The 20,078-nt window shown below is 37.7% G+C and overlaps 1 protein-coding gene across 1 annotated transcript; it reads left to right on the top strand.

Annotated features, from left to right (window-relative positions):
* The first annotated feature begins 5,065 nt into the window (after positions 1-5,065).
* LOC139744799 (protein PAXX-like) lies at positions 5,066-14,659 on the top strand. Its single transcript, XM_071655214.1, has 7 exons — positions 5,066-5,187; positions 5,624-5,684; positions 6,298-6,347; positions 7,089-7,285; positions 13,372-13,443; positions 14,028-14,112; positions 14,626-14,659. The coding sequence occupies exons 1-7, from the start codon at positions 5,066-5,068 to the stop codon at positions 14,657-14,659; spliced, it is 621 nt and encodes a 206-aa protein (XP_071511315.1).
* Positions 14,660-20,078: the final 5,419 nt, after the last annotated feature.

Here is a 20,078-nt window from a genome sequence, read left to right as displayed (position 1 = left end):
CGCAGAGAGTGGTCGTGGATGGGGAGGCTTCACCATCTGTCCATGTTGACTCAGGAGTGCCTCAGGGCACGGTCCTTGGACCGCTGATGTTTCTCTTGTTCATCAATGACATCGGGGACAAAATCAACTCAACCATCAAACTGTTTGCGGATGATTGTCTAGTATTTCGCACAATATCATCCACAGATGACACTCTCAAGCTCCAGGACGACTTGAATACCCTCCTTGAGTGGTCCAATGTCTGGCAGATGAAACTCAATGCGGAGAAATGCTACTCAATGAGAATCCACAGAGGGAAACAGCCCACCACTCACACTTATACCATGGGGGATGAGGATATTGCCTCTGTTTCAACCCTAACTTATCTTGGGATTGAACTCCATGAGAAGTTAAGCTGGAAACCTCACATTAAAGCTGTAGCATCTAAAGCTGGGAAAACCCTTGGATTCTTGCGGAGAAACCTTGGAAAATGTTCTACCGACATCAAGAAATTAGCCTACGTAACCCTAGTACGATCACAGTTAGAGTATGCATCAACAGTATGGGACCCCTACAAGCAAAACCAAATAGACCTGCTGGAGAAAATTCAAAGGAGAGCTGTTCGCTTTGTATGTGGGAATTACCAGAGAGAGGCCAGTGTCACGGCTATGAGGGAAAGTATCTGTCTCCCTACCCTAGAAGACAGAAGAAAGCAAGCTCGACTCACCACCTTCTACAAAGCAATAAACAACCAAATTGCAGTACCTATACCACATTACCTCAAACAGAGACAAAGAACAACACGAAGCAGCCAACATCAACGTTTTATGAGAACCGGCTCTACCTTGGATGCCTACAAATACAGTTTTTTCCCAAGGACAATCAGAGACTGGGATAGGCTTCCTCAACACATCATTGAACTGCCCTCTGTTGAGCAGTTCAAGAGAGCCACAGAAGCCAATTAAGCATGGCAGAGATTTTTTACTTGCACAAGCACAAAGCACAAATGGCATCCACTGTCTGAAGCACCACACCACAAACCCTCATCCAGTTGCTGAACAGGCTTTGATGAGAAGCACCATAGAAGTAGAAGAAGTAGAAGAATCTACTTCTTTTTTATTATTATTATTAAATCATTACTATAGTATCTAGGGCCTACACTTTTAGTTTTATAGGCTCTGGGGAAATAGAGTAGAAATTGTAGACACCTAAACTACAATAAGTCTAGCGTTAACGTACTTTTCACATTTCAAATTCACACATTTCATATAAATTATAGGTCTAACGTTAACGTTAGAGAGATGATGACATCAGCATGATCAAGGGGCAAATAAATAAGTTTTAAGGGATTGTAAAGTTTTGGTCGAGACCCAATTTCAGGTTTCTAACATTTTTAGGTGAGATAATGAGAAACCTCTTATGAAATATGAAGGAGCATGTAATTCCATGAGGAAATAAACGTCTAACATTTGGTGAAAATTGGTTTTGAATGGCTGAGATATCCAAAACAGAGCGATTCTGATAAAGTGTGGGACCCACACTTTTTTACGATCTCTTTGTTTTACTTTGTTTTTGGATGTTTCAGTCATACCAAACCCGATTTTCATCAAATAAACTTTGAATTCCTCTTTGATAGAATGGTATGTTCTATACTATGTCATAGTACTCATACTCATAAGTGTCTTCTTGGTATCTCACAAAAAGTTAAAAGCCCAATTCTCATCTTCACCAATACGTTGTTGTTGTTGTTGTTGTTGAGTTTTTTGGCGTTTTTCAGTCAGACTTGACTATTTATGCCACTCTTCAGTCTTCACCAATACTGAACCATCCCTTTAATTTACGCCCACTACCAAGGAATGTTACTATTACTTAGCATGGTTAGAGTAGACTAGAGGGTCCATAAAGACTCTAGAATCTATGTTATCGGTATATTTGATGATCAACGTGCTAGCAATAACCTTGCTGTGTGATTGCGAATTGTGAAACGTGACGCCACGGGTTGTTTTGAGCACTGCAGACAGCTCACATGCAATGCAATTTGAAGGGAGTTGCAGATACAGTGTGAAATTTAGTTCTACTAAGTAGGGTTGGGGGTACCACGTATCGACACCCTAAGGATCTGTAGCTTGTTTATTCTAAAAATATAATACAAATCCGCCTAATTCTTACCTCAAATATGCCATAAATACTGCAGTTTTGAATGTCGTGACCGTCTCGTTGATTATGAATCTCCGTTTTAAAATAGCGCAATTTTAGTGCGTGCGTTCCGTTTTCTTCGCGCAGCTAAAAAGGGAACCTTGCGATCGACACCCCCTCTCCTCCATAGGTATACACGTGAATTTCACAGCATAGGTATACACGTGAATTTCACAGGCCATAGGTAATACACGTGAATTTCACAGCCATGCGTCGTTACTGATCGGATGTGTAATTTTTAGCTTGGTTTGTTTGAGTTTGATTTTCGTTTCTTCGTTTTTATTGTTTTTATAGCTAATGACACTTAATCCCGCGCGTACTTTTTTGTTCTATACGCAAACAGCCATGATACGCAGGGTGTCGATGGGAAGGTGCCCTGTCGATAGGTGGTGCCCCAACCATATTTGTAATAGGTCCTAGATCTAGGACCTACACTGTACAGTGTCTACACTGCACTGCACCGATCACTGCAGCTGCAGCAGTGTAGGGGATTTTGAAAGAGCACAAACTAAAAGCTTGACACGGTGATTTGTTGATGTTTTGAATACTCACCAGGCTTGCTCTTCCTCTTTTCGATGATCACGAGCCTGTTTGACGTTTAACTATCACGAATCAAGGAGTAGAAGTGAGTAAATTCGAGGTAATAGTATGCAAAAGTGGTTGTAAAATCTTCACTTCACATCGTAGTTTACATTGACGACCACGAAAATGGCTGCCAGCTACAGCGCCCTCATTTGACCACTGCTGATCCGATCCCCACCATAAATAATTATTATGACCACCGTGTGTGATCCGAAGAATCTCAATGTTTTCCTCATCATACACAGTCTCACATCACCAGGCATGTGTTAATGATGTGTACATGAGAAAAGAAGAACAGAAGAAGGGGGAAAAATCAAGCAAATCAGTGTCAAGTATTATTTTACAGCAGTATCTCTAATTTGTAATTCATCTTCTCATTCAACTTACCGTGCTTCCCTTTTGCTACTTCGACTGTAGTTTATTTCATTGGAAAAAGGGGAAGAAAGAAAATAGGCCTAAAACTGAAAAGTAAAATGTTCACTAAATGAAATAAATTGCTCAAAGGGAAAAGGCTTACTTTTCATTATTTCATAGCAATCTGCTAGTATTTCTTCGCTCTCAAATCATAAAGACACCGGCAAAAAAAAAAAGAAAAAAATGAATTAGAATGTATGGATAGCTTTGGCAATTTTACTCGTGAGGATTTGAAATACGTGTATAACTCCACTAATGAGATCAAATAAGAAAAAAAGAAATCATATCCTCCTCATAAATCAGCCAACATTGCACTTACATAAATCACGACTAGACCCCATATTATGAGTCTCAAAGTATTTAGGGACACTCGACGTACTCCCATAATGATCAAATTGACGTTTTAGCAACTGCTGCTTTTTTTTTTTTTTTTTATTAAGAGAAACCCAGATTTTGGCAAAAATTAACTTCCGGTAGAAAAAAAGAAGAAAAACTATGTATCGTGCTTGTTAAATACTCACACATTATATACACATCAAATAAAACATGTGGTAGGCCCTATGATTTTTCAAAAGTCTAATTTTTCTGCATTTTATAGAGCATTTTATAACACACAGTGTTACTATTTCATATGATATTTGATGTAGAATGCAAAATTATTATATAAAAATCTTATAAACGAACAGGTCTACACGCCGGATCTTATAGGTTCTAACTTTGCATTGGTCCTGTAAGTTGATGGTCACAGTCGTAGTGGACCCAAGAAAATGGTCAGTGGTCGTTCAGAATGAAGTGGATTATTGTTGTCTGCACACCAATGGCGGAGGAATGAAGAAGAATGTTAAAGGCTATTGAACTTGAGAGCACCACTGTGTACACATAGGCCTATAAAGTAAAATAAGTTTACAAGGTCAAGGCAAAGTCATCCAATGAGTAAAATAAAAAAAGGAAACAAACAAAAATGGTATGCATCACATGTTGGGATTGTTGGCATACCGGTACGATCGTATTCAATATCTTATCAGCAAGAATTGTTGACCCTTTCAGTTATTCCTTTCTGTTAAGAGTTAAACATAACTATTATAGAGCAGTGGTGGATCCAGGGGGGGGGGGGTGCACGGGGCGCTCGCCCCCTCTTTATTTTTTTTTTAAACAAAAGAAATAAAAAGTGAAAATGTGGATGTGTGCCCCCCCCCCCCCCCATTTCTGAAGGTGCAGTCTTTGCGGAATTCCTGGATCCGCCCCTGTATATAGAGAAGTCCACTGGACTGAAATCGTCCCTTTTTCAGTTTGTTTGTTTTTTTCGCTATATCATGAGAGGACAACTTCAGGCCTATATCACAAAAACGGGGAAAAGTAAAAATGCTTGTCATGCATGTCATGTAACGAGCTGCTTTCGTTAGATAGGTTTCTTTGGTTTGCGAGGTTGTCTTACCCTTTTTGATATTTTGGGATTAAAGTTTTATCCAATTCATGAAATTCTTCCGTCGATTTTTTTTTTTTTTTTTATCAGGAAACCTATTGCAACTGATTGACAAATTGCCCCACGTTGACGTCGAACACGTACTCGAAGTGGGGCAATTTGTCAGTCAGTTGCAATAAAGTTTTTATTGTTTCTTCATGTTGCTATGTTAAATGTTTTCCGCATCTAGACAGCAAGAGCAGCTGTTCGGACGAGGGAGGTAGACCTCACCTCCCTGTTCGGACCAAACTCCCTCCCCTTCTCATCTTGAATGTTGAGCTAGGGAAACTCCCAGAAACTCCCTGGTCAGTGTGCGCGCACTGTATTTTCAAAGGAAAACGGTGCGCCATCATCGATCGCTCGATCACTTGTATTTTAATAGTTGTGACTGTGACTGGCGCTGGTAAACGCTGACTGCCCGTGATCATAATCATGAGTTCTGGCAAGAGTCTAGCGAAAGAAGAGGGTGCAGACTGTCTTTATCGCGTGCTGGAAGAAGGATCAGATAAATATTTGTGTTTTACATCCTGCGACAGAGAGACTTGGATCATTCAGTAAGTCCAGCGTTGGTAGCATTATAGGTAAATCGAAAGAGCACGTACCATACCCGGCTACCCGGTCAGTAGCTTTTCTAGCCCTGCGGTCACCCGTGCGTTTAATGTCAACGTGCCGTGTAGAAATAACAGCACCAGCTAACAACAGCTGCGCAAGCATCATGTTGTACCACTATATAAATGCTGTGAGTTTTTGATGCTATTTTTCGTGTAGTCTCCTGTAATTTCGAGGTTTAAGAAAGTCAAGTTCTTCAAGTCTGACCACGTTGAGTAGATAACCAGGCGTGAGTTGGTGCATAAATGATAGTGATAAATAATAGGATATTTAATTTCATCAAAACTTCATGATCATGGTTTTAGATATATACAAAATGTAGCTCCTAGTACTAGCTTCAAATACAAATGAGTGGTCATATTTTCTCTTTCTTCCTCTCAGGGTAACAAATGGCATTGATGTATGGAGGAAATTGTTGGACCAGGCTAACCTCGAATCCCATGTGAGTACTAGATCTATGTACTACTATGAATAGAAATCTACCGAGTGCATTGCTCAGAATTTTACTAGCTCATGAGTGTGTGGGGGAGGGGTGCAAAAAGAGGTGAGTAGGATGGTGCTTTTGTATCTGTATTTACCCTCATTTGATTTTATGAAGTGGTAATGTGCAGTTTAGAATTTGGATTGACCAGTTACAAGGAATTTAGAGGCAAGAGAGTGCTTTATCTTTAAATGTCCACTTTGTAATGATGTAATTTTGAGAATTAATCAGACTTGATCACTGAAAACAATGTTTATTGGACAAGTGACGTGCTTTAATTCCTAAATGAATCACAAACTTGACCTGATAGAATTGTTAATAACGTGTGATATCTGTCCTGCATTCATGGACAGAAAGCCATAATATTGTTGTCAGTTTATTGATTCGCCTTAATGATACCACTGAAGTCAATTTGGAATAAGTCAAGTTCGTTGAAACAAATTTAAGTTGATTACATTATCAAGCTGATGCCTGAATAGAACCCTACATGTAATTTCCAATCCAAGTTATAGAACTGATTTGTGCAGAACTGACTTGACTGATCTAAACAATTCTGTTCTCTTTCCGTGTACAGAGAGAACTAGCTGATGTCACCACTTACTCTGCTTACTTCTCAAGAGTCAGGTAATTAATTCATGTTCTTGGAGAACTAGTCTACGTCTAATATCATAAATATCAGGATTTGACAGTGTAAGTCAAAATTCAGTTTGATCTGTTGGTGCAAGATACATTATATCCTGGCAGCGTATGGGGTCAATTAAGATTGGTTGGAAAGCAAAATCTGAGAAATTCATCACCTGGTTGTCTGATAATGAAGAAACTGCGGTTTGATGTCCTCTGTCGCCTTATTTGCCCAATTTGTTTGGTGTGAGAAATCACATATTTGGATTTTTTTAATGTTATTATGATTATTATTATTATTATCATTATTATTATTATTATTATTATCATCATCATCATTATTATCAATGAATGTGCATATTGCTGAAAATAATCTGGATTTTTGAATTTCAGTGGATAAATGCTCATTGCATATTTGTATACAGTACCTTGTCAGGTAGTGATTCAATGCAGATAATCCTATATATGTTACACATACCATACTATGCACTCATGATATGTAATCAACCCAAGAAGCTTTTCTTCTCCACTGTCATCAACAATTATTTACAAAGTTTTAGTGCATGGAGCTGCTGCACAATAATATAAAGTGTTCACATGTTGTTAACGTGAGAGTTTGTATGTGCAAAAGCTGATGTATGAATCTGTACTATTGATGCTACCACTACTTTGTTCATGTAAAAATAATTTTACTGAAACAAATGTACAGTAACATTCAATCCATTTTATTTGCTTCATCCACAGTCATGCCTTCAAACTTGGAGATCTGTCAATTTCACTGGGAAGTCAAGGTCAAAAGGTTGTCCTCAAAGTTGGAAGTGGTTCGACTGCCCTGACGTATGACCTCTACAAAGCGACGCAAGATGAATGCAAAAGTGACCTTCAGAGGGCTCTCTTCCATTTTGCACAAATGTGTAGCAGCCTTGAAAAGAGACTTACAGGTATTCACAAGTTTTTGTAGAGAAATAACATGGAGCTACATTGTAGCTCTTGGAGATCTGTCAATTTGTATACAGTAGTCAATTGTAGCTCCATGGAAATAAACGTACGCTTCGCTTTACCCTGAGTTACAAAAAAAAAGGGGGGGGGGACATAGAATCTGTATCAGCACATGTTGTACTCTGTACACCTGAGTGTTACAGCTTGTATGTCAATACAGTGTGACATGTGTTTATATACTTTTTTTTTTCAATTTTTTCAAGCAAGTGCATGATACTCCCCCCCCCCCCCAAAAAAAAAAAAAAAGTGAAAATTATGTTTGCAACGCCTCTGCACTTCTCATGCCAGAAATGGTAGAATTACTCTTAAAACTGGCTTGTTGATGGGCAAATGTGATGTGAGGCCCATGGCATCTTTCAGAAAAAAAAAATCCAGTAATATCAAGGCATGTAGATGAAGACCGCTCAAAATATCTTAAGATCATTCAATGCTATCCATTTCATATTACCCCCTAATTCTGACAGAATAAACATATTACTTTACTCGAATAAAACTATGGGACATTTTTGCAAGCAAATGTCATCAGTGCATTGCATCATTGGCTTTATTCCTCTTTGATTAAAAGAGACACAAATAATTGGGCTGTGGTTCATATCTGTAGTCCAAAGATAGCTTGTTTGTGATATTCATTGGAATGGACGGCTGGGCGTTGTGGCTTGCGCCTGTAATCCAGTTACTTTGGAGGCAAGGGCGGGGATATGGCTCAGTCGGTAGTGCGTCTACCTTTACATCCAAGAGCACAGGGTTCGAGTCCCGAGTCGCTCTGAGCAATGTTGTGTGTAAGCATTCCGTCCCCTCTAGTAGGAGGCAAAACACTCTGTCCCTCGGATAGGATATTAAATGGACGTCCCATGTGTGTGTTAGCCACGACACATGCACGTAAAAGATCCCACTTCATTCATTCATCGCAAAGAGCAGGGTGCCAACCATAACCGGAGGGCCAAACCCCAAAAAGTCGCTTACTTAACGAGTGAGTTGCACTCTCTCTACAAACTAAGTAGACCATGCTTATTTTCAAGTTTTTATTGTAACAAACAACATTCCACTGGTCTACCTCAAAAAATTTGTTGCGAAAGCCTCCAAATCCAAGATGGCGTCCAAGATGGCCGCCATATTTACTGAATTTGTTATTTGAAAGATAGAATTTGATTGAAACATCAGATTTCAACAAATTTGATGTCATATGAAAGAGAATAAAATTTTCTACAAGTTGATACCATTTTTGTGGGTTATTGTGATAACTGGATTGAGATTTTAAGGAAAAAACACTAATTTTTTGATATTTTTCTGAAAAAAGGAAAATCATGAAAATGCTTGATTCATCATAAATCAGAGAAAGACTGAAGGATTATCTTGAAACATCTGAAGAATTTTGTTTGACATATAATTAATATTTGGAGAAAATTAGGGGTCAGTGCCGTTTTCGGTTCAGGAGTTATAATGTCTCAAACTTGAAAACTCACTACGTAAAAATGGCCACTTTAGTCGTGACAAGACTTTGATGGTCATAAAAAAAGCCTGCGCGCGCCAAGACTACTACACGCACCACTGGCTCTGGCGCTTGTAGCAGTGCCAGTGGTGCGTGTAATAGTCTTGGCAAACGTAGACTTTTCTTTGACAAACAAGGGTTTGTGCCTGCAAACTAACTTTTCATACCAAGTGGTAGCTCAGGTGACGCTGATTGCTATTATTTCAAAGTAGATTGTTCTGAAGCAGATGAGATGAAGCAAAAAATATCTTTCAAATAGAGGTAGAAGCTTGAAATAACCTTGCTATAGAAAGTTTAAAACAAAATTTGGATCAATCACTCAAAAAATTCAAGATTGCAGGCCATCAAAGCTGACATAGTGTATCGCGCCAAAGTAAATGTATCATTTCGATTTTTATACAATTTTGTCTGTTTTGGTGTCTATTTATATGGTTTTTATATATTCTGAAGATGTTAATGCTATTTCAAACCATCTTACGTTTTTATGGAGACATTTTTCAGAATGCACCATGAATATTTCTCCAAAAAGTAAAAAAAAAAAAATCAAAAATGTTTATGAAAACCATGCAGAAATTAAAATCTTTCCCATGTATGAATGTTTGGAGGTCAGTATTGTATTTGGTTCAGGAGTTATAATGTCTCAAACTTGAAATCCCATTTTACATAATATGTATTTGCACGCATCTGTTCCCAAAGACGTCACCTGTAGAGGGTCAAATAAAAGATCGTGCTTACTTTTCGAGTTCCACTCTCTCTATGAACAAAACCATACATAATATTAAGCATACTAAGCAATGTTCCGTAAGTACACCTCAGTAGATTTGTTGCAAAAACCTCCAAAGTACAGATGCGGTCCAATAGGGCCGCCATTTTTATTGAATTTAACATTTCAAACATAAAATTTGATAGAGACACTGGATTGCAACAAATTGGATGTCATATGAAGGAGAGCAAAACGTCCTAAAAGTTGATACCACTTTAGCTGTGTATTGTGATAAATTGGGGGGGGGGGGGTGTTTGCTTCTCTCTTTTTTGGGTGGGGGGGGGATCCATATTTTATATTCTTTTGAAAAAAGGAAGAAATGTAAAAATGCATGATTTAGTATTTATCAAAGAAGAACTGAAGAATTATTTTGAAATCTGCGATTGAGATTGAGATTTACTGAGATTGAGACATAATTCATATTTCTGGAATTACAGGCAATATCATACACTGTTGACAAGTTAACATCTAAAACTTGAAAAAAATTTATTCATGCATTATAAATTTTGCATACAATGTGTTTACATGGTCACATGTAATACTGTAATGGTCTAGTGACTTGCAAGTACCTGCAAACTAACTTTTCATGCCAAGTGGTAGGTGACGCTGGTCGCTATTACTGTAGCATTTCATCATAGTAGATTGTTCTGAGGCATATATAATATTGAACAGAAAGTATTTTCCAAAAAGAGATAGGAGCTTGGAATTTGGCACAAATTTTTCCAATGTGTAATATTTAGCGAGAGAAATAGTATCCACACAAAATTTAAGATGGTGGTAATTAATCGAGGTTGTCGTTCAAGGCATTATTTACCATCAGTGCACGTAAAACAAAAACCCAGCTTTACTTAATTCCTCAAGCTAGTTCTTAACTGTGAGTTAGGGATAGAACAACTAATGTACAAACTTAAATAAGTATATTTAATGCTAAATATTGTTAGATGTACTAAATAGATCTGATAAGAATGTTTTGTTATATAATTCAAATTCAAATTCAAATTCAAATACTAAATTGTAAACAGTTTATCGTGGTTATGGTTTCTTGAAAAGAAATGGTGATATCTCCGTATGTTTTAGGCTTTATTATGATTTTTTACATGGTAGAATGTTTTGTAATACAACTAACCTGCACATATAAATCGAATGTGATATCTTTCCCAATGGCAAACAATACCTTAAGTGTGTTGCGTCAAAGTTAAATCTCAACTTATAACTTATAATTTGATACAATATTTTTAATCTTCTTATCTTTCTGTCTATTACATGTTTCTATACATTCGAACGATATTGTACTACAGTGTAAACCATATTGAGGGTCTTTTTTTTGGGGGGGGGGGATGGAGCTCATTTCAGTGTTTGGGTAAGGCACAATCTTTGATAAAAAAAAGAAATGCTTCTGTATCAAAGATACTATATGCTTTTTTACTTGTATGTTACTCTGCTGTTGTAGACTGCGTGACTGATGATGGTATATTGTGTAATAATGTCTGATCCGTAGATGTCCTTGAAAGCCCTTCTGATCCGAACTCCCCCCCCCAAAAAAAAAAAAAAAAAAAAAAAAAATCCGACATGGCGGCAATTTCTCAACTTTGCTCTTAAATGTGTTGTGCGAAATTACTTTTCAGTATATTGTTCGAATAAAATTGTCCGAATTAATTATTCGTGCTGTATATTCACATTTACAAATAAGCATGCTGAAACTGTATTTACTGTTATCAGATTTTTCTTACATTGTTTTTGGGCTGATTTCATGTGGGTTATAGTGTCACAATTGATCTGAACTTATGCCATTGGTAGATGCTTTCCCATATTAGATACATGTATCAGGATCACTCGAGAGTGAAAATATTCATTTTCATTTATTTTAGAGTGACCTCGGGGATCACTCGAAGAGTGACGAGTGATCCCTAAGGCAGGGCTCGACACTAACGTTGGTCCGGTGGCCCAGGGCCACCAAAAACGCACGTCGGGCCACCAAAATGTCAGAAATGAAGAATTTGGTGGCCTGATCGGGCCACCAAAAAAGGTCGGATATTTGCCTTTGGGCCACCAAAAATAAAAGTTAGTGTGGAGCCCTGCCAAAGGTCACTCTAAAATGAGTGAAAATGAACATTTTCACTCAAAAGTCACTCCAATTTCACTCTAAATTCACCATTTTCTGTTATTCACTCCTCACATCAAAAGTAAAAACTTCCACTCGATTTGTTTTTTCTTTTTCGGAGAGTAGAATATCACTGGATTTTTTTTTTCGGAGAGTAGAATATCACTGATTTTAAAAATGTGTCCATAAAAACCTAAGACGGTTTAAGATATCACAACAGGCAAAATTGTATCAAAATCGACATAATACATTTAATTTGGCGCAATACACTATGTCAACTTTGATGGCTGTCATCTTGATATTTTTTTTGAGCGGTTGATCTATTGTGTCTTAACAAGATTGGTGCCAAGTTTCAAGCTACTACCTCTATTTGAAATTTTGTTTGCTTCATCTCATTTGCTTCAGAACAATCTACTTTGAAATAATAGCGATCAGTATCACCTGAGCTACCACTTGATATGAAAAGTTAGTTTGCAGGCACAAAACCTTGTTTGTCAAAGAAAATGTCTGCATTTGCCAAGACTACTACACGCACTACTGGCGCTGGTGTAGCAGCGCCAGTGCCATTGGTGCGTGTAGTAGTCTTGACGCGCGCAGACTTTTTTATGACCAACAAGGTCTTGGTCACAACTAAAGTGGCCATTCTTACGTAGTGAGTTTTCAAGTTTGAGATATTATAACTCCTGAACCAAAAATGGTACTGACCCCTAATTTTCTCCAAATATTAATTATATGTCAAACAAAATTCTTGAAACGTTTCAAGATAATCCTTCCGTCTTTCTCTGATTTATGCTGAATCAAGCATTTTCATGATTTCCCTTTTTTTCAGAAAAATATCAAAAATGAGTATTTTTTCCTTAAAATCTCTATCCACTTATCACAATAACCCACACAAATGATATCAACTTGTATACAATTTTATTCTCTTTCATATGACATCACATTTGTTGAAATCTGATGTTTCTATCAAATTCTATCATTTAAATAACAAATTCAGTAAATATGGCGGCCATCTTGGACGCCATCTTGGATTTGGAGGCTTTCGCAACAAATTTTTTGAGGTAGACCAGTGGAATGTTGTTTGTTACAATAAAAACTTGAAAATAAGCATGGTCTACTTAGTTTGTAGAGAGAGTGCAACTCGACCTCTGTTTTTAGCTTTTGGCCCCCCGGTTACCAGGTGAAGTGGTCCCCAATCCACCCACACAAGAAAGCAGGTGAATGATGCCGACCCCTCGTGGTTCGCCCCAAGTGACTAGCAATAGTCAGCAAATGGTATCAACCAGGCACACTGTGCCATACGTTTGAATGAATGAATCGGAATAGACATGGAGATTTACCCATTGCTATGACTGCTACAGTCTGTAGGAGGTTGATAGTAATCAAGCCTTGGAGAGATATGGTGGATCAAGTGTTTATATGCTTGAGGGTACATTTTCATGCAGAATGCATGGCTAAAAAGTTAATCAGCAAGTTAGTTTGAACTTGTACCATAGACCTTCTTACATCTTACATATTCCATAGTCGAGAAGACCATTGGAGCGTCACAGAAGACTTTGCAGCCAGTTTCCTCCATCCCCCCTCTCTTCTGCATTATTAGATATCCATACTATCCTAACATCATTACTTTGCTAGAACTGTGATGAAGTGTTTTTGCTTTATTTTTATCATGTAGCAAAGGAAGAAGAGTTGGCTGCTGTGAAGAAGCAGAAGACAAACGTGCCAGATCAGGGAAACTTACTTCCAGGTGAGGCAGTTATGGCAGAAAAGTATCGATCTATCCATTTGTCTATTTATCTATCTATCTATCTATCTATGTATGTATGTATCTATCTATCTATCTATATATCTATTATCTATATCTAATCATCTATCTATTTATCTGTCTATCTATCTTTTTATCTACATGTTTCTGTCTGTCTATATTTGTATTGATATCAAAGTCCTTGTAAGCTAAGTTTATGACTTGTAGTTATTGACTGCTGTCAGAAAGACAATGCTAGAAAAGATGATTTCTGGGCAAGTCAACATTTCTATCAAAGAGTTTGATTCACAAATATATATGAAAATATATATATATATATATATATATATATATATATATATATTATATTTGTGTCATCAAAGACATCTTTCCTCAGTAGGGAAAAAAATCTTCAAGTAGCATATAGGTAGTGCTTTCCATTATACATTGGAAAAGTAATGATATTATGTCATAAACATTCTGTCAAGGTTTTCTGCTTGTGGTCAAATGACTCAATGATTGATCTTTGCCATGATGTTAGCGTTGCTTATTGTGCTGTTCCACTGTTCATTTAAACTACAATGCAGACTTTGAGCTGAAGAAGGACTCGGGTAACAGACCAAAAGTCATCAAGCAGCAAGGGCTGAGTCTTGTGAACCCATCCAGTAAAAAGTAAGCCAGCTGACTAAAAATTTTCACTCATTTTAGCTCTCTTTAGGCTGGTTCATGAATATGTACCAATTTATAAATATTTTTTCCTTACAACTGACTTACAAGCTATTCATATTCAATTCAGCTGTTCCTACAAAATACATTTCAGTGCTTGGAACCTAGCAACAAGCTGCATAACCCACTAGTTAATTACAAAATGTATTTGAATTGCCAGGTGAGGTTGTTTAGAATCAGTTAATTTCCATGGCAATGAATGGCTATGATATCACATCCAATCTTACCAGACTCAAGAAAGGGTATGGCTAAGAGATGACTTGCACACACGACAGTATAAATATTGTTCTAAGATTGAGCTTATTTTACAATGTCTTGTGAAATTGAAAAAGAAGAAATAACCCCAAACAGATCTAGACACTGTCACTTTATTGGCTGGAAACGTTTTGCATTTTTGCCAAAGTTTAGTTCCAGATGTGCTAATGTGTATGTTTCATTTTTGGTCTCTTTTCTTTTTAGGAGGAAAGCTGCCAAAGGAGTGGAATTTGACTGATGCAGATATAACCCCATGAATCTTTCTGTCAATATTATTTATTTCAATGTTCATTTCCAATATTTTGGAATATAAAGCTACCCTCTCTTTATGCACTGTTCATGTCTGTGGTGTGTAAAAGTGTGTCATTTTATCGATGCATTTATATTTCACATACTCAGTATAATTATGATTTCCAAGAGGAGTATGTAATGAGCCGTGGTCATTTCATCTGTACATCTTTATTTAGTTTTAGTACATTCTGTACTTGGAATCAAATTTGCATGCATTGATTAATTATGCAATGTCAGGTAAGCCTCATGCAGGTTTCCTTATTGTGGGAAAATAACCTTTGTCATTGAGGTATGCATGGAATGTGTCAGTAATGTAGTCTTTCCTAATCCTGTGGTGGTGACAAATTTGCGTGATGAGCTTGTACTACAGAAGGATAATGAGAGATAGACTGAGAAACTGCACTGTCAACTTTAAGGTAAAGCTTAAGAGTGTGTGGATTAATCTGCATTTATGGTCGGGTAGAACCCCAATATACCAATTTTGGGTATGTTCAAAGGTTATAGCATTTCTATGGACATGCTATTGATTTCATTTTTCCCTCTTTTCAATGGTTTCACCAGCCTGTCTGTAATAGATGATCAAAGTTAAATGCCAAAATGATATTTACTCAGTTTAATGATCCATCATTTGTTTCAGAAATTTGGCACCATTTGTCTTTTTTTTAAGGGAAGCCATATGTTTTCAAGTCAAGTTAGAGTTAAAAAAAAAATGTACAATGTACTGCTAAACCATGATGAGGTACTGTAAGCTAAGATATGCCATACAGTAAGGATGAACTTGAAGGAGAGTGAAATGGTTTGCAAATTTTGATGGCATCAGTGATTAATTGTAAGATTGGCCCATATACGTGAAGTGATCATACAATTTGTATTTATTAGTGAAAGAGCTTGAACAAGAACCCAAGTATTGATGTTTTGATATTTACATATCAATATGGTCGCCTATTATGAATCATCTGGCCAGATATTATATGAAATATGATCTTATTGTCGACTATGTCATGTATACACTTTTACAAACATCTGAGCAGACATTTTTTTTTTTTTCCGGGGGTGGAGGTGTGTGTATGTGAGGGGGGGCAGGAGGCAAATGTACATCATGCTTGTCTGTGATACAAATTATTGTTTTGCTGAATTTGTAACGCACACTTTTTTGTGCAGGTCTATACAAATGCCAAACACCTTGTGTGTCTGTGAATGATGAATTAGTTATACACTGCAATGATATACATAAGATATTTGAAATGGATTGTAGAATGTGAATTATTTTACCCTGGTTACTCTCTTGTCGAGCAAATTTTAACAGCATTTTTCTTTGTTATTGGATGCATGCGTGCATGCACAAATGTAACACATATTTACAATGATTTTTTAGCACTAAAAAAAAGTACATTTTTGTATCCTTTTGTCTGTGCAACTGATTTATTGGTGAATATTTTCAAGTCTGTTACTCCATACGGAGGCCTGTCATTCAACTAATTATGTCAGTGTAGATGATATTGCTTTGACCCTCGAATGTGCTGTCAGAAAAACAATAAATTCGAGAGACTGAAAGGAAAATTAGTAATTAACTTGTTGACCAGGTAACTATCTCTTTTTAAATTTCTTTATATACCCAGTAAAATGTAAAGTTTTAGTTTTTCAGGGACATACATGTATTTATATGAAATGCCAAAATGAAATTAAATAATGCATTTTTTATAGTCTGAATACATGAATTAATGAATTCTTTGAATAGATATGAGTACTAGTACCTGGCAGTGCTGGGTGTTCATCCAATGGCAGAGCCTTCTGTGAGAAGAGGCCCAGCATTGAAAAGGCTACCACGGGTAGCAAAGTTTGTGTCGTAATCATCCCGTTGAGGACGAGTCCCGAGTATACCTCAGGCAGTTGTCTATGGAAAATGTAGCAAAATCAGTCCGCCCTCGGCGGCTTAATGTTGTTGTACATACACATACAATATAATGATATTGCTGGTGATTCAAGAAGTATTCCTTTTAGTTCATCTCTTAGAAATAAGCCATTGTAAAGGATTGATAACTCGCAAACATCATTCCACAGTCTTATACTGAGTTGCAAATTCATGTACACTTGTATTTCATTGGGATATGAGACAGTCAATGTTCATTTGACAGATGAATATTGCACCATTTGTAATGCTGTCTGAATGATACATTTTAATTGTTCATTGCCTCATAATATGTCCGATGAGCTCTGATTTTTTTTTCTTGCTTTTATTTTTTCTATGAATGAAAGCAAAATGAAGATGAAGGAAGTAGTACATCAATTGCAAATGTAAATTTGTCTTCGGCATCAGCCAGTCTGAAGTGGAAACACTTTGAAAGAAATTTATTAAAATTCCTTGCCTTTTATGTAACTCCATCAAACTTGTACAGCCTGAACCTTTTTTTGTCAGTGTGTACAGAGTTTCTTGTTAGTTGATGTTTGTACCTTCCAACTGTGGTCAATGAAATTTCAGTGTACCACATAATTTTGTGAATGCTCTGTGCAATTTCACAAGTATCATCGAAGAGTATCTTTCAAATTTGGCAAAACTTTAGTAAGATTTCCAGGAGTTAAATCGACATGGAATGATAATGATAACTAGAGATGCTTATTCTTTTACAAAGGTTATCTGTGGCACTGTAGTCACTGCATGACAACCCTGAAATTTAGCATTTACGTGTATTATCCTATAGTGCAACTTAAAGAATAAATCAAGCAATACGTTACATTGTTACTGTACTACTGGTACTGGGCCTGTTCTCTAGCCATAGTTCACACATTTTCATATGCAATAGTGTCGGACATGTGGGCCTTATTTGCTTCGTGTTGGACTCGTGGGCCTTGTTTACCTTGTGTCGGACTCGTGGGCCTTGTTTACCTTGTGTCGGACTCGTGGGCCTTGTTTACCTTGTGTCGGACTCGTGGGCCTTGTTTACCTTGTGTCAGACATGTGGGCCTTGTTTACCTTGTGTCAGACATGTGGGCCTTGTTTACCTTGTGTCGGACTCGTGGGCCTTGTTTACCTTGTGTCAGACATGTGGGCCTTGTTTACCTTGTGTCGGACTCGTGGGCCTTGTTTACCTTGTGTCAGACATGTGGGCCTTGTTTACCTTGTGTCGGACTCGTGGGCCTTGTTAACCTTGTGTCGGACATGTGGGCCTTGTTTACCTCGTGTCGGACTCGTGGGCCTTGTTACCTTGTGTCGGACTCGTGGGCCTTGTTTACCTTGTGTCGGACTCGTGCAATATGGGCATTTTTGCGTAATGCGAGCTCATGGGCTGTATGACCAGTGGGCCGCCATGACTCATGGACCTTATTAAACACCCAATGTCGAACTCAGGGCTGTATGACTCGTATATGTCGGGCTCGTGGAAATACTCCGTTTACTCTCTCAATTTGCAAGTATTACCCTGACGTAGAACAGAAATATGTCACTAAATGTCTATACCAAATAGTTTTACATTACGTTAAAAAGTTTAACATTTTTAAACTTTTTGTGCTGCCATTGCTATGATATGAGGACCACAACACTTTATGACCTCACACTCATGTGGAACACAATGTAAAGAGAAATCCATGTTTTAAAACTTCTTCATAAAATCATATACTCATAGAATCAATTTTAATTTTCTAGCATGTTTGTGAAAGAACACTTCACTTACCTCTTTCAGAAAGCAGGGGGAATAATACTACCATTTACATATATCTTTCAGTAACAAGTCGTAAGAGAAAGATAATTAATCATTCATGCTTATACTATATACATTAATAGACGTCATGTCCAAGATACATGTATACACAGAGCTTTTGAAGTGTACATGAGAACATATCAAACTGTATCTCTTCCTCTTTCAAAGATGACGTGTAGGTATAAGAACCACGAGCGATTTCTAAGATGTGACGAATTAATACGTGATAACTATATAGGATTGCACTATCGTTGCTGGCGGAAAAGGCAACTCTTCACCATAATTCTTAAACAATATTGAATTGCAGTAGTACAAGCTCTGATGAAACGATTTACAGTTTAATGAAATTCCACTTAAGTATATTTTAAAGTTGTTTCTCTGCATAGATTTTGTATCGACCACATTATCTTTTTGTGCAGTTTATTTTGTTTCATACACAAATCGAAATTTGAAGATGTATTAAGTATGATAGATCATGGAAACAGTGTAGGCCTGTAATGAATATAACAGTTATTATACCATGCCCTTCTCATATTTCATCGGAAGAAGAATGTGTTCTTCTTTTCCCGCTCTCCTCTTTTCTGCGGATTACGCGAAGGCAGAGAATATTGACAATTGTTTGTCGAATTAATGGCTGTGCCATAGCGTATGCCACCGGGTTGAACAAACTGTTCGCGTAAGATATCCATCTAGCTATTTCGGTGAATCCAATCGTGTCATTCATCTTTCTGTACACGTGCGGAAACAACGTGTAGCAAATTACGCTGAATGCAATGGGCAGCCAGGTTAACAAACAGGCCAATATGATGAAGGATAGCGTTTTCATGGCTTTGCGACTTTCTGCAGACGACTGCCCTCGTACCACACGTTGGACCCTGCCGTGCTTCCCGCCAAAGGAACCGCCAGAAGTCGACATGCTTTCTTTTGCTTTTCGATGTTTGCCATGGTCTTCAACCACATGGTCATCGGCCATGCTGCATGACTGCTCTTGTTTTCCACCCAGGATGCCTGATGATATGCTTTTTATTGCGCTGTCACTTTCTCCGATATCGTCATCGACTTCGAGTGCTCGCTTGTTCAAATCAAGTTTCCTCTTTGCCCGCGATGTTGGAATGCGTTTGATAGCCCTGGCATTTATTGCAACCAACACTCGGATGTAAAGGATTAGTATCAGGGAAAACGGCAAAGCGAATCTTATGCAAAATGTCAACAAGCTCAGAGCCAAGGTTCTCGTAAAATTCGGCCTTGGTAAGCCACTTGGAATTGTCTCGCCTGTCGGATAGAGGAGGTACCACACCACGTTGAAAAAGAGCCAAAATACAAAGGGAATGATCCATGTGAGTAAATTAACCAGTGCTGCTATGCGTTTGGTCTTTCCAGAATAGTGCAGAATTGGATGTAAGGTTGCTATGTAACGGTCAATGGTGATGACCAACACCCCTAAGACCGAAACACCAAGGCAAGTGTTTTGAACTGCAAGGAATATTGCCCCTCCAACACTTCCAAACGGCCAACCATTGTAAAGAATAGTCATTGAGCGTATTGGCATGGCGACCGCACCAACAAGGAAATCAGCAACAGTCATATTAATAATGTAGTAATTGGTGTAGGTCCAAAGTCGTCTTTGGCACGCGAACGCCAAGAGAATTAAGACATTAGTTCCGACAGTTA

The sequence above is a fragment of the Diadema antillarum genome, unplaced genomic scaffold, assembly GCF_040938485.1.
Source record: "Diadema antillarum isolate AM-2024a unplaced genomic scaffold, OU_Dant_1.0 seq00001212_RagTag, whole genome shotgun sequence".
NCBI classification, from domain to species: domain Eukaryota; kingdom Metazoa; phylum Echinodermata; class Echinoidea; order Diadematoida; family Diadematidae; genus Diadema; species Diadema antillarum.
The sequence above is the reverse complement of the archived record's forward strand: the minus strand, read 5'-3'. Positions and strand labels throughout refer to the sequence as shown.

What these genes read in the sequence shown, in the direction of transcription:
- LOC139744799 (XM_071655214.1), top strand. Translation starts at nt 5,066, where the DNA reads ATGAGTTCTGGCAAGAGTCTAGCGAAAGAAGAGGGTGCAGACTGTCTT. An exon ending in AGGCTAACCTCGAATCCCAT is followed by an intron (nt 5,685 to 6,297) that starts GTGAGTACTAGA and finishes TTCCGTGTACAG; the next exon opens with AGAGAACTAGCTGATGTCAC. An exon ending in TCAGGGAAACTTACTTCCAG is followed by an intron (nt 13,444 to 14,027) that starts GTGAGGCAGTTA and finishes ACTACAATGCAG; the next exon opens with ACTTTGAGCTGAAGAAGGAC.